Source organism: Gigantopelta aegis, unplaced genomic scaffold, assembly GCF_016097555.1.
Source record: "Gigantopelta aegis isolate Gae_Host unplaced genomic scaffold, Gae_host_genome ctg6050_pilon_pilon, whole genome shotgun sequence".
Lineage (NCBI taxonomy): Eukaryota > Metazoa > Mollusca > Gastropoda > Neomphalida > Peltospiridae > Gigantopelta > Gigantopelta aegis.
The window spans coordinates 41-16,404 of record NW_024534797.1 but is presented as its reverse complement, the minus strand read 5'-3'; the positions used below and the strand labels follow the sequence as shown (position 1 = coordinate 16,404).

The window sequence follows — 16,364 nt, the reverse complement described above, 5'->3', positions numbered from 1 at the left end:
AGTTTTTTTTTTATCTGATATATCAGTTTGTAGTAAGTATATAACATACATCATTGAGGACATTATGATTATGCTGGTTAAAATTGCATGATTTTTTTTACAAAATTTGGTTCAATGAAAATGAGATACATAGTCAAAAAATAATGTTCCTTATCAGGTATATATAGATCATTACACCCAACATTTATTCCAGAATGTTCTCATCATCATGATATAGCTCCCTGATCACGTCTGTGTCGTTTTCTTTCATCTGTTACTGGTGAGTCATCACATTATTAGGGCATAAATAAACTTTTCAGATTCTTTAGTATACAATTAATGTCAACATTAAAGCCTCTCTTAGTGCTGATATAATAATACTGTACAGTAATAATAAATAGTTTTAATATATAGACATTATTGACTGTATTTTATCACATAATATAAGTATAACTGAATTAAACGTTAACCTATTGAATAGTAAGTTATTGTAACTTATTATATACAACATTGTAGTAATATTAAAAGCAAATTTTTTCACTCAAGCAATGATTTTTTGTAAACACTATACACAGTTGCTTTTACTATGTTAACTCAACAGTTAGGAAATACTAGGGCTTCAAGTTTTACTAGAGCTGGAGGAGTGGAGATATATGTAAAAATATATAAATTAATTATTGTAATAGTTACGTTGCAGTAGTAGTTATGGCACTGACTATAGCTCAATGAGACTAAGTTGTGTTAATAACAACTACTTTACTATGTCTGACCTGGTTTAATGTCTCGATGTTACTTTTAGTTAAAAAAATATCAGTTAATTAAATAAAGCCAACGTGTCTTGGTCATAAATGAATGGTATGTGTCTAAAGATGAGAGGCTGCTACAATTTTTAAGGTAATTCTATTTTGAATTCGATCATTATCTACTATAGGCAAGGATAATAATTATGTACTAAATGATGACTCTATCTGCATAATTAAGGTAGCATTACTGGTATTGTTAGACTGGCAGGTAGTAGCTATACATATCGAGGAAGAGTAGAAATATGTGTTAACAATACATGGGGGACTGTGTGTGATGATGGCTTGATAGTAGTGATGCTAGAGTTGTATGTCGTCAACAGGATATTTATCAGGTAATATCAACCAATAAAACACATTCATTTAGCTTTTGACTTTTATTCATCAGTTTACACATATTATGGTATTTTGGACAAGGGACTGGTCCAATATGGCTGGATGATCTTATTTTGCTCTGGGTCTGAGTTGACATTACTACGATGTTCTCATAGAGGTTTGGGTAGTCATAATTGTGGGAAGATGTAAGTGTGAGATGTTCTGGAAATAAAACAGGTTCATTGCATAAATTAAAGATATTTTCTGATTTATCATGATGTCTTATGCAGGAATTTGTACTAATGTTGTGTTCGTCTAGTTGGTAGTTCTAGGAGCACATCTGATCATGTAGAATTGTGTGCTAATAATCATTGGGGTAAGTATGTGATGATAGCTGGGATAATAATTATAATAATGCTAAAGTTTATGTACAATGTTGAACTATTCTAGGTCTTGTTAAGAAGACTATATACTTCATATATTATGTAATTGTCCTTTACTTCAGGTGGAGGTAGTGCTTACTTGGTCATGGGAGTGGCTCAATATTATTAGATGATGGTAAATGTACTGGTAATGAAGTGTCCATCTTCTCTTGTTCTCATAATAGTATTGGGTTATCCAATTGTGGTCATAGTGAGGTTGCTGGAGTTGTTTGTAGTAAGAATACAATAACATTTCATAATTGCTAAATTTTACATATATGCATAGTTGTGAGTGATGGAACTATTGCAATATATTTATTGTAATTATAATGGAATCATCTCATCCTCCTATATTACTATGGTATATATGCAGATACAATATAAGAGACAGTAGGGAAATATCTGTTTATGATTCTTACTACAATCTTTATGAAGCTATTGTGACTTGTCATCAGTTAGGATATATTGGAGCCTCTAGTTACACTATAGTCTATAGACACAGGAAAAATGTATTGAATACATTCATTGTTTTTATGTTGAAAAATATATTGTAATTACAATTGTAAATATACCAACAAAAATGTACCATGTATTTTTTAGGTGTCGTATATATATACATGATATATTACATATTTTGTACAACAATTGTAACATTGTTGTAATATATACATTATTAATACCACTGTCATTTATACAATGTATATATTACAATTCCTTTTACAACAATTGTAACATTGTTGTAATATATACATTGTTAATACCACTGTCGTTTATACAATGTATATATTACAACAATTGTAACAATGTTGTAATACATACATTATTAATACAATTGTTGTTTATACAATGTATATATTGCAATTCCTTTTTGTCATGATTGTAAAATTATCTTAAAATATTTCATCCATAATATCATTGTCTTTATACCATTGTATTAATGTTGTAAATACAATGTTTAATACGTTAATATTACAATCATTGGACATAATTATATTGATGATATAATCATTGGATTTTTTTTAATATTGATTTTAATGTAAATATTACAATCATAAGATTATTGTTAGATATTTTTATCACTTCTATTGTATAATTGTAAAATTTCATCCAAAAAACCATCAATATTACATCCATTGGTAAATATACATACATATATAGTAATACAACTGATGTAAATATATTATTTTCCAAACATCGTAAATAGACTTTTTTCCCTGTGAGAGCTGGATTAGTGAGGTGAAACTTCCAAAGTGAAAATATGTTAATATTTATCATGACTAGCTATGGCACTGACTATAACTCCATGTTTTACTAAATCATATCATTTGTGATAACAACAACTACCTCACTATCTTACAGTGTTCCTATTCTACATATATACATATGATCACGATGCTACTGTATAGTGCTGTGCACGTGAGTGATAAATGTATATTATTTTGATGTAAAATATTTTTACAGATGACTAATATAAATCAACCTATTGAATAGAATCTGTTTCCTTAGTTGCTATATCAACTTAATTGTATTTGCCTTTGTTAATTCTTGAAACTTACTGAAACAATTATCACAACATGTACACAATGATATCATTAAAGTATTATGTATTCTGCTGTTATATTAACTGGATTACTATGTTACTATACATTAAGACTACTTCCTCTACGACGCTATATGGATCAGTTGTATTTTTGGTTCAGTTATAAGTAGTTATATTATTAGATATTAAGACTACTTCCTGTATGACGTTTGTGATCTGGAAATGGCTGAGCTCTCTACTTTCTTTCTTCTTGTAGTTTTTTTTGACTTATTCTATTTGCTCTACGTATGGTAAGTATTTATAATTATATATCATCCAACATAATTACCTTATTATTAGCTGTCTCAGTAGTGACGGCTAGTCTAATGACTTATTATTTCATCTTCATATACGTAGTATATAGTTATAAATTTCATGTTTTGTATTAGTAATGCCATTTTACTATTCTATCAAGTTATATAGGCATTTTTCTAATGTATATAAAAACACAGTTAACTGAACATTGTTAGTTTAGCTTCAATCTTTCTAACAATGTTTACAATAAGACTGTTGATCTGATCAATTCATTTATCATAAATGCTTTCTATCTCCTTCTTGACACATAATAAAATAATAATCAAAGTAATCAAAATAATAGCTAAAATCTGTAAGAATAACAGGGTAGATTTGATAGCATAGGAGACTAAAATAATAAGTGAAAATTTTAGTGTAATTGGACAAGACCTTGAGCTCACTCAAGCTTGCCTCAATAATTTCAAGGCCATGTTTTGTATAACAGTGATGTTAATGACTTTGTTCAGCAAAGTAATTTTCATTACTGTTATGTACTTACTAGACAATGTGTTTTCAGACAACTCCTTATAAACCATATTCTATTTCGATTCAGCTACAATGTGTCAATCTACAATGCCATATTATCTTAATGCAGCTACTTGTTAGGAATTATGACAATTAGTGGATATAAATTTATTCCAACTGAATTTAATAAACAACAAAAACAAAATTATAAATAACACTACACAAAAATGGGCTGTTGATTTCCTTATTGTCTCTTGTAAGTGTATAATGTAACACATGTTAACAGTCTATATATATAGTGTGACCCCTTTGGCTATATGTCACATTATATATATATATATATATATATATATATATATATATATATATATATATAATTATGACAATAGTATAAATTATGATAATGCATAGTCATAATTAACATTTATCAGTTCAAATTAGTAATTCTAATTTTATTATATTTTAAAATGGTACTGATATTGATAATGTACCAATTGAATTCCTATTAATATTACTGTTTATTAATTAAATGATATTATATATTAGTGATGTATTACTGAGGGAAGGTGAAGTTCATGTACTTACATTATAAACACTTTCTTGTGTGTGTCAGTGTGATTATTGATATTTCCTGTAGTGCTAGCATGTTAGGTAGTAATTATAATGAGTGTACTACATTATCTATAGAGTAGGAGATACAATCTAACATATGATGATCATTGAAAGTATTAACTGAAAGAGTTGGACAGTAAACTTAATATTTATTGAAATGTTCTTTTTGTTATTTTCTATTCCCTTTTGAGCTTCACTAATTTACTTTATTGGAAACCCAATACACAAGCATATGTTTGTATCAGAATTATTAATACTATTGCCAAAGAACCTTTACTTGAGTTTACAGCATTGAGTATAATTAAACAACAAGTTGTATAATACATATAATTATATTGACATTATAGTTTATGTACTAATAGATTTTTTTTATTATGTGTGGCACATAATCTGATTAGTTTACTTGTTGTTATATTACATTATGGTATAATGATGTTAAGTACTTTGTATTTTTGTCATTTCCTACTATAACCTACTATGATTATAATGAATTGTATATTAGAATGTGATTAGAACTAAATTAAGTGTTCCAAACTTTATATGTGTATGGAAAGATGTTTGTTTTCTCTCCAAAAGGTTGTACTACTGGTGTTGTTAGACTGGCAGATAGTAGCTATACAAATCGAGGAAGAATAGAAATATGTGTTAACAATACATGGGGGACTGTGTGTGATGATGGCTTTGATAGTAGTGATGCTAGAGTTGTATGTCGTCAACTAGGATATTCATCAGGTAATGTCTACCAATAATATGGCTTAAGTTAATTTATGAGTTTTTTTATTCATCAGCATATACATATTATGTCAGTGCCTATTTTGGACAAGGAACTGGTCCAATATGGCTGGATGATCTTAGTTGCTTTGGGTCTGAATTAACATTACTACACTGTTCTCATAGAGGATTAGGTAATCATAATTGTGATCATAGTGAAGATGTGAGTGTGAGATGTTCTGGAAGTAAAAACAGGTTTATTGCTTAAATTAAAGCTATTTTCTGATTTATTGTGATGTCTTTATACAGGAAGTTGTGTTAATGGTAATATTCGTCTAGTTGATGGTTTTAATAGAACGTCTGGTCGTGTAGAAGTGTGTGTTAATAACCAGGGGTACAGTATGTGATGATAGCTGGGATAATAAATGATGCTGAAGTTGTATGTAGAATGTTGAAACTATTCTAGATATAGTAAGACTATATGCTTCATATATTTATGTAATTGTAGTTTACTTTAGGTGCTATTGCTAGAAGTAGGGCTTACTTTGGTCAAGGTAGTGGCTCAATACTATTAGATAATGTTCAATGTACTGGTAATGAAGTTTCCATCTTCTCTTGTTCTCATAATGGTATTGGTTTACATAATTGTGGTCATAGTCAGGATGTGGAGTTGTTTGTTTTGAAAGTCAGTACAAAATAATATATATATTTCTTAACATATATTCAATATATTCCGCTTAATATTAATAATTTTGATTTTTCTATTTAACACAGTAATTTGTACTAATGGTGATATTCGTCTAGTTGGTAGTTCTAGTAGCACATCTGGTCGTGTAGAAGTGTGTGTTAATAATCAGTGGGGTACAATATGTGATGATTACTGGGATAATAATGATGCTAAAGTTGTATGTAGAATGTTGAATTATCCTAGTTCTGGTAATACTATTTATTCACATATTATGTAATTGTAGTTTATTTCAGATGCAATTGCTAGAGGTAGTGCTTACTTTGGTCAAGGTAGTGGCTCAATACTATTAGATGATGTTCAATGTACTGGTGAAGAAGTATCCATCTTCTCTTGTTATCATAATGGTATTGGTTTACATGATTGTTATCATAGTGAGGATGCTGGAGTTGTTTGTGAAGGTAAATTTTATTAAATAACACATTAGTAAGTGTAAGTTATAATTTTATAATCAGTGGTGTAGTTAATATCTGTCGTCATGGTATTCGTGAAACCAATATTTTTGGTTTACATTTTTTTATTATAGTCTATTAACATCCTTTTTACTTTTGTGGCTGTACTATTTGTTTGGGATGATGAAATTTTCGTCTCTACTGTGATGATTGTATTTATTGTAAAGGACTGACATTAACCTTTCCTATATTTTATAGAAAATATAGTTTTATTTATTGTTTACATAATCTGTGTTCTTTTCTTCCATTACAGCATCAAGTATAATTGGGTCCAATTGTTGGTGGTGTTATAGGTGGTTTTATTTTGTAATTATAGTGGTAACAATTTGTTGTATAGCTGCTATTGTTATTATAAAACATCACAAGACTCATATTCGAACAACCAATATACCAACAAATTGAACTCAGATCTGCTGGCACTATTCAATCCAATTCAGCATCACATCCTTTAGCACAGCAACCACCACTTCATATTCACAGCAACCACCTGTTCAATATCCATATCTCATAACTCCAGCAGGTAACACTGTTTATCCAGATCAAGAGATGAATTTGGAACCAAAGACACTGAGGCTCTGCCTCCTCCAAGTTATGATGATCTTTATAAAAATTGAAAAAAATTGAGAAATATATACAGTATACTGTTAATTTTCTATATGTGTGCTACTAGATATTGTTGTGCTTTAGTTATAATGTTGATTATATTTAGCAACTTCCAAGTATTTTTGTTAGCTGTATGCATGATCTCAACTATCTCATAGATTATATTTCATTAATTGACCCTATTATCATAGCTAATCTTTGTTAATGGGTAATTTCAACATTGATTATTATTTTGAATTCCTTCACTTTATTTCATAAATTTAATTGCCTTTGCTTAAACTAACTTATCCATGAATATACCCATTTTTCTCATTCTAGTTAATCTTCCACTCCCTGACCTTGCATTTGTTTCATCAAACGTATCTATGCAACTCTGTAATTTTACCTCACTTCCTTCTGAACTATAATTCAATTTTACTTACGTTTTCATTAAAACGTTCACAAGTCATCTTTGTTTTTTTTAAAATTTGGCTTTAGAGTAAAAAATGATTTTCAAAATACTTTTTTCAATTTCCTAAGACTCTACTATCTTTTCTTTTGATGTTTATTTTTCATGGTTAGTTTTCAAAGAAATTTATCTCGTAGATATGGAGCGTACTGTCTCTATGAAGCTCATTGCTCTCTATCCTCTACTTACCCCCTGCTATCCTTGATCTTATGAAAACATTTAATGTCCTATAATATCCCTATTTTTCTTGTGTCACTGTTCAAAACCTATTTGTCTAATCATAGCCAGCAGGTTCTTGTAGATTGTTATTGTTCTCTAAAATATAGAATTCTCTCAAATGTGCCTAAGGAATCTAGATTAGGTCCATTACTCTTCATCTTATATATAAATGATATTTCTACTATCTTCCTCTCTAGCACATACTCCTTCGTATTATATAGAAAATATATATTAGTTTCTTATTATAAAATCTTTTTGAGTTTTTCTCTATTAAGTCTGTTATTTTCTTTGCTGCATTCTAGACACCTTACAATCAATAAATCTAATGGTAAGTTCATGATAATATTGAAAAAGCTATCTTTGATATTTCTAACCATTTTCTTGAAACAGTCTCATTGAGAAAGTATTATCTTTTGACACTTGTATGTCACAAACTTCTCTTATCTGCGTACATTAGCTTAATTTGTTCTGTTTAACATTAAAAATGATGCAGAGTATTTCACATATCATTTTTATTGCAATGAGTTTCTATAAATCTTCTAACCTTTTGTTCATCTTTTATAGAGAATCATGGCATTATGAATAAATCATATTTATTATTTTGTCAGTAATAATGTGTCTACTTGTGCTGACAATAATAACTAATCCTTGTACTGATATAATGACTTTATTGAATTACTAGATATCATTTGATAATATCTAAAAATTAATTTTATAATATATAACTAGTCTAAATTTCAACATTGTGACTGGTAAGTTGATTTAAGAAATCAACATACAATCAGTGTAAACATTAAAACTTCTTCAATGTGTAACTGTATCTGTGATGTATTGTTGTGATCATAAACAGGAAAGAAGTTACTTGCTAGAAGTGAGCTCTAGACTATTTATATAACCAAGTGATGTAAATCTGATTGGAAAACTAAAAGACTATAAAGCAATATATATGTTTAATAGGTTTTTGCAATAAAGTTTACATTCTTTGTGTGCAAACAAAGATGTTAAAATGTTTGGACATTGGTGACTATGATCATTTACAGTTGTGTTCTTTTAGCGTCTGACATATTTAACAATTAATCACAATTAGTAACACACCAGTTTCAAAGGTGCATGAATGGGATAAGACAATGACACATGTATATGTAAGAACAAGAGAGAGCCTCATATACTTACAGGGCAGATGTGTGAAAACAGACTCCACAGAAGCAATGTTCTGTAGAATTCACCTCCAATTGGAAAGAGCTTAATGTTATTTGAACCCTGTGCAGTCTAATCCTTCCTCTGTTCCATCTAGTTATTGATCTATTTTATTTCTTCCACTAACATCTTTGAGAAGTGCATGCTTAATTGGCTCTATTCATTTTCTATTGACCTGCACATGACATCTTTCGATTTAAACTAGGTCAGTTTACTGAGTGTGTTCTTTTAGCTACTATATTAGGTACATTACTGTTCATTTTATATATAAATTATATTTCTACTATTTCTCTCTCTAACACATATTATCTTGCATTATATGCAAAAGATACTGTGGTAACTTAAATAAACCTATGATGTAATGTTTATATAAATGTTCTGGAACTGCACTATATATTGTCATGTAAATTCAGTTTTGTTCAGTCTACAGTTGTTGAGTTATTGTTCTTTTAAATATATATGTTGTATTGGTAAACTCGGTCAATAGTAGAATTACAACAGATACATTGGTTCTTATAGGATCCTATAAAATCTTTTTATAGTTTTACTCTATTCAGTGTAACAATTACCTGTTATATATCTGTAACAATTAGTAAATCTAAAATTAAATTTATGATAATCTCAAGGAAAATCTATTTCCAATATCTCTAACCATTTTTTTTGATAACAATCTCATTGAGAAAGTGTTATCATTTTAACACTTGTATGTCCCAAACTTGTCTTATCTGTGTACATTAACTTAATTTGTTTCTAAGTGTAAAACATCTTCTTGGTTTATATTTATTGTTACTTTTATCATCACTCCTTATATTCTTTATGTTAAAAGTTTATTTTTCTTTAGTTCTTCCACATTTAACATAATACTGTTATGTTTAGTATCTTACTCAAGTTTTAAATGTAAGAAGGTCAATGAAGTGCTTCGAGGCTCTGTAGTCAAAGTTGTGGTGTTTCTGTCAGCCAGTCTGTTTTACATAACTTCAGTATTTCTTCTCTTGTTGATTGTCTTAGTGGTGTCTAGGGTTGTCCTCCTTTATAAGTTTTGTATATGTTTCCAATGATTTTCTTGTTTTTATTATTATTAGTCATCACTCAACTTGTGTTCCCTACATCCTTTAATTCAAAAATTTCCCTTTAAAAATCTTTTACCACATTTACCTTTTTTCTTGCCAGAGACAATCTCATTGTACGGCATGTTTTTAAAAATGTCAATTAAAATCAGTTTTTAATAATATGTTGTATCATCGTGAATCAATAATTGATTTTATCATGTCAAATTATAATTATATGAATGCTGTTAGTTTGCATATTTATTCAATTGACTAGCCATTTACGGGAAAATCTGAATATAAAATAATAAAGTCAATATCAATTAATATACATACTTTCAATACACACTACACAAAATTGTATATATCAAAAAATTCCTTAGAGATAGTAATACAATAAAGAACATAGGAAAATCAAATTAAAAAGGGGCATTTTATAGTTTAGTAAGACATGTAAAACAATCTAATATCATATCATTATTTAGTACATACAACACAAGTAATAACCCTATTATTGACATAGGGAGGACATGGAAGACCAGTACAAGTTCCTTGGACAAAATAGAACAAAGCACCATCGATGTTGCCAGAACTACCATAAATAGACTCAGCATCTTTATCAACACACTCATATACAGCATTCCTCTTATGATCATATTGTCAGCCATGAGGTAACCTACATATTCTACAGTCCATGATTTTAGGGCAGACAGTTTTAGCTGGTATCATTATTTGAACAACTTTAGTAGAAGTATAACATACAGCACAAGGAACATTGTGATCATGTTTAGAAGGAAATATGTTGTTTACATATTGATATTCAGCTCCATATAAATAGGACTCATATGGTGGATTGGCAGTACTCAAGTAATCAGGAACTTTAGGCAAACAGATATAATTAGCACCTCCACCACTGTGAGAGTAATGACTACCACCAGCTATTCCTTCATAAAGTAGCTGTGCTCCTGTGTTATTATTACAAGACTTTCTACCCCATCGTGTGTAGACTACACCACCATTTTTTGGGTCCAGGTGGTCCTGTTTACCACGGTCTCCTTTGTCTCCTTTATCACCTTTGTCTCCTTTCACACCATCTCTTCCAGGTAAGCCATCACGTCCATCTCGACCTCGCAAGATTTGTAGATAAGGATGTTTTATAGTACATTGGTAGAATTGGTGTCATGTGCATTTCGCTTTACAGGAGAAAAGGACAGCCTTCCTTCGAAGACTCTGAAATGTCAAGAAATATAAATAATTTTCTTATGTACAATCATACCTTCAGCACATTGTATAAGCTGTACTAACATTAGAATGAGAAAATTTTACAATCATTTTTAATGCAGTAAAGTTTTTATAAATCTTCTAACCTTTTGTTCACCTTTTATAATAAATCATGACATTAATATGAATAATTCATATAGATTATAATATTATCTATACTAATCTATCATAATTTGTACTAACAATAATAGCCAACCTTTGCACTGAATAGCAGAATATTATTTTATGTATCTGAAAAGGCAGAACTAACAAAATCAAACCTTGTGAATAATTAGTTGATTTAACAAATAAGTAAGCTGTAGTGACAATAATAACTAACCTTTGCAATGATTGATGTAGTGAATAGCAAAATATTATTTTATGTATCTGAAAAGTCAAGTCAACCTTGTGAATAGTTAGTTGATTTAACAAATAAATGAGCTGTAGTGACAATAATAATTAACCTTTGCAATGATTGATGTAGTGAATAGCAAATATATTATTTTATGTATCTGAAAAGTCAATCAACCTTGTGAATAGTTAGTTGATTAACAAATAAGTGAGCTGTAGTGACAATAATAAACTAACCTTTGCAATGATTGATGTAGTGAATAGCAGAATATTATTTTATGTATCTGAAAAGTCAATCAACCTTGTGAATAGTTAGTTGATTTAGCAACTAAGTAAGTTGTATGACAGTAATAACTGACCTAACTACTTGTTTGTATTTTTTTTACATATTGTCAATTTTATATTCACTAGAGTCAATAATAACAATATTTTCTTCAATGCACCACACTTGCTGGTAAAAAATACATGATTTCTTAATTAATTTTGGTTCAATATAAATAAAATAAATGCTAATATAATAACATTGGTACGATAATATAAATAGCTTTATAGACATTTTGTATGTATTTTATCATATTATAATAACCTGAATTAAACTTTAACCTGTTGAATAGTCACTTATTGTTACATATTACATAGTACATTATATTAACATTTAAAAGTTAATTTTTTCTTTCTACATTGAATTTCCCTCATACATTAATTTAATATGAACACTATATACACAACACAGTTGCTTTTACTATGTTTTGACTTGATATTATCAACTCAGCAGTACTATTTGTCAAACCAGTCAGCGCAATTCCAAGATAATTACTGAGTTGATAATGTCAAATGACACAACTGTGTATGTAAAACTATAACCTTAATTGAATATAATAGATAAGGTTATATTAGCTATTATTTCTTCAAGAAGATAGTGGCACCTAGGACGAGATGCTAATTTCTTAAATACAAGATATAGAACAGAAATGCTGCATTATCACTTGTACTATTATAAATGTTTCTGTGGGTCAATCATTGCATTTATAAAGGCACTCATTTTTGACCGTAGCAGTTACTCCAGATAACCACACATTTCTACAGTCCAGAAAGTAGTACAGGAGAAGCTTTATCTGGTATATCAGTTTTTAGGAGTATATAGCTGGTGAATCGTCATGTTGTCTTAACATCATAAGCTTTTTAGATCTTTTAGTGTAAAACCAGTGATGTTAATGATTCTGAGATGAGGTTATTTTTATGATTTATGATCAAATGATACATAAGGTGTACTAACATTTAAAGAAGAAAAAGAAAGATTTGTTACATATCCCAAATTAACATCAATCCTTCCTGCAGGCTATATATAAATATAATAATGGTTATAAAAAGAACACCGTAATGTATTTTGAATCCACAGCTTGACATTATTGTTAACAATCTCAATAAAAACTCTTAAAAATAAAGTGCCTCTTTTAAAGGGATTCCATGCATTAGGAGGCAAGATATAATACTCGAACAACTCATGATCGGCACACTTCCTACAATGACTCATTACTCTGCTTGCATGCTTGCTTCTTGTTTATTTAAGTTTGTATTGTTGTGATCATGAGCAGGATAGTAATTACATGCAAGAAATGAGACTGCAATATAACACAAATGATGTAATTTTGTAAGTTGAACAACTAAAAGACAATAAAGCAATATATATGTTTAATAGGTTTTTTATTATAAAATTTACATTCTATGTGTCTTTGAGACGTGGTGACTATGATCAATTACAGTTAGATCTAACATATTTAACAATTATTTAAGCACAATTAGTAATACACCCAGATTCAAAGGTACACGAATGGGATAGACAATGACATATGCATGCATACACAAGAACAAGAGAGAGCCTCATATACTTGCAGGGCAGATGTGTAAAACAGACGGCACAGAAGCAATGAAAGCTTTTAATTTGTAAAACTGAGTTGGCTACATGATATAATTTTGAAATACTAGCTTCTTAATATCTAATATATAGGTTGCAAAATTAGTTGTATTTAACATCTTATAATCTATGACATCTACATGCTATAATAATAATGAAGTTCAGAGTTTAATGGATTATTATTTAGAAGAATTAGTGTTAGTGATAAATCTTAGACATCTATTCCCCCGGGGGGGGGGGGGGGGTGGGGGGGGGGGGGGGGGGGGGGGGGGGGGGGGGGGGGGGGGGGGGGGGGGGGGGGGGGTGGGGGGGGGGGGTGGGGGGGGTGGGGGGGGGGGGGGGGGGGCGAGGGGGGTGGGGGGGGGGGGGGGGGGGGGGGGGGGGGGGGGGGGGGGGGGGGGGGGGGGGGGGGGGGGGGGGGGGGGGGGGGGGGGGGGGGGGGGGGGTGTAACTTTTGGGGGGGGGGGGGGGGGGGGGGGGGGGGGGGGGGGGGGGGAGGGGGGGGGGGGTCTAATTGTTTAAACTTGTAACATGTACTATATGGGATAGGTGTTTTATTAAGGCTTCATTTTATCATGGGCGAGTCATTGATCCTATTACTTATCGTAACTTGTCATGGGTTGTGATTGCACTGTTGTAGTGTGAATGTTTTCAGTCACCTCTCCTTTACCATGGACAGATATTTATGCTATAATTTAATCCTTCATTATATAAGGGGACACGAACATTTTGTATGTGATTTAAACTTGTTTTTGATGTATTTACTATTTAGAGACTGATCTGTTAAATTGTATACAGTTACAACTTCATTTTGTTGGTGATATCTGTATACATAACATACCAATTAACACTGTCATGAATCATGCAGCATTTAGCTTTTCAAGAATGTTTATAACATGTCTTGATATAGAAACAGAATGCTGCTTTAACACTTGTTAATATTATAAATGTTTCTTTGGATCAATCATTACTTTATAATGGCCGAGTCATTGATTCCTATTACTTGTCTTACCTTTCATAGGATTGTGGTTGCACTGTGTAGTGTTGGATGTTTTCAGTCACCCTCGCTTTACATGGACAGATATTTATGCTATATTTAATCCTTCCATTATTTAAGGACACCCGACGTTTGTATGTGGTTTAAACTTGTTTTGATGTGTTTACTGTTTTAGAGACTGATCGTGTTTACAGACTGTATACAATTACAACTCCATTTTGTTGGTGATATACTGAATGCATAGCATACAATACTGTCATGAATCAAACATCTAGCTTTTTTCAAAGAATTTTACAACATGTCTTAATAACATGTGAATTAACATTTCCGCATTCGTAAAGTACTATAAATATAGACGAGTCTGATGAAAACCACTGTGTGAGAGGTATTGTGCATAACTCTATTTGCAGAATGGAAATTGAGATCTTTAGTCTCTATTTGGTGTAGGACATCTAGATGTTGACATTGACGTCCGTGAAGGGAATTTAATCATACTGACTAGTAACACAAGATCTCAATGGCGTTGCACTGATGAGGCGACAGGCTTTTATCATATTGAACACGTTGATAATAGCAACCTTGTGATACGTTTGGCAGAAGATCGTGGTGGGTTGTATGCTAAATTAGTAGGAAGGAAAAGGTCTTGGTGTCAGTGGACAAAGATTTAAGTTTGAACATGGACGGATTGTATCTGATTATAATAATTTTGTACTAGAAGTGGTCATGGATATAAACAAGGCACACTTTTATTAGCCATAAGAAAAACGATCATTCTGGACGTCCATTCAATCTCAACAATGGGCAACTCGTTAACTATTGATGTTTACAGAAGGCAAATTGACCAAAGAACCCACTTATTGTTATTTTACCTATTGAAAATATATTTTATCAATATTAATGATCAAACCTATTAACTTTTGAATAGTTTTTACTTATTTTTGTCTTCAATAACAAGAGATTATATATTAACAACTTAAAAATTTTCAGTAACATATTTTTTGACCTTTAAAAAAATCGGTTTGGCCTCTGTTTTCATTCTAAAAAAAGTCAAATGAAGACTATCTCAACTGGTGTCTATATATTTTAAGTATAGTAATATAGACAATCTACATATAGATGAAATTATTACAGCTCATATGTCTAATTATATATAAAGTATAAAAAGGAAGTCTTGCTCTCGACCTCTCTAAGTATCTGATTGCAATAAAATTGAATAAACATAGTTTAATTAACTTCTTTGCTACATTTTGCACCAAATTTTCTAATGACTTGCAAAGTTTGCTGTAGCTAGTTTTAAAGGTTTTGTGGTATAAATGATGGATTATGATTTTGGCTACATATTTGATAATGAATGCTAAAGTATTATAATCGACATTTATTACACCGAAACATTTATTTAGTACTATTTAAAATATTAATTGTATAGTAATTTTAATAGCTGGGGATAATAATGATGCTATAGTTGTATGTAGAATCTTGAACTATTCTAGTTCTGGTAAGGACTTATTTTATACTTTATATATTATGTAATTGGTATTTACTTTAGGTGCTATTGTAGAGGTATGGGCTTACTTTGGTCAAGGGAAGTGGCTCAATACTATTAGATGATGTTCAATGTACTGGTAATGAAGTGTCCCTTTTCTCTTGTTCTCATGACAGTATGGAACTCATCAATTGTGGTCATAATAAGGATGCTGATTGTTTGTATTAAGAATACGACTAACATTCATAATTTTTAAATTTTCACATGTGTATAGCTGTGCAGGATGGCACTACGCCATTTATCGTAATGGAAAATCAACTCAACCTCCTATTACTACAATATTGTACAGATACAGTATAATGGACAGTGGAGTAATATTCTGAGATGATTATTACTATAATCTATATGAATCTGATGTCATCTGTCATCAGTAAATAATTGGAACTTCTAGTTTACTCTAGGCTGGATTAG

At 30.6% G+C, this 16,364-nt stretch overlaps 1 protein-coding gene across 1 annotated transcript; it reads right to left on the bottom strand.

Annotated features, from left to right (window-relative positions):
- Nucleotides 1-10,364: 10,364 nt before the first annotated feature.
- LOC121366519 lies at nt 10,365-11,249 on the bottom strand (the record flags this gene model as incomplete). Its single annotated transcript, XM_041490936.1, has 3 exons — nt 10,365-10,532; nt 10,650-10,894; nt 11,189-11,249. Coding segments are annotated over 3 exons (474 nt in total), but the record flags the coding sequence as incomplete, so codon positions are not given.
- Nucleotides 11,250-16,364: the final 5,115 nt, after the last annotated feature.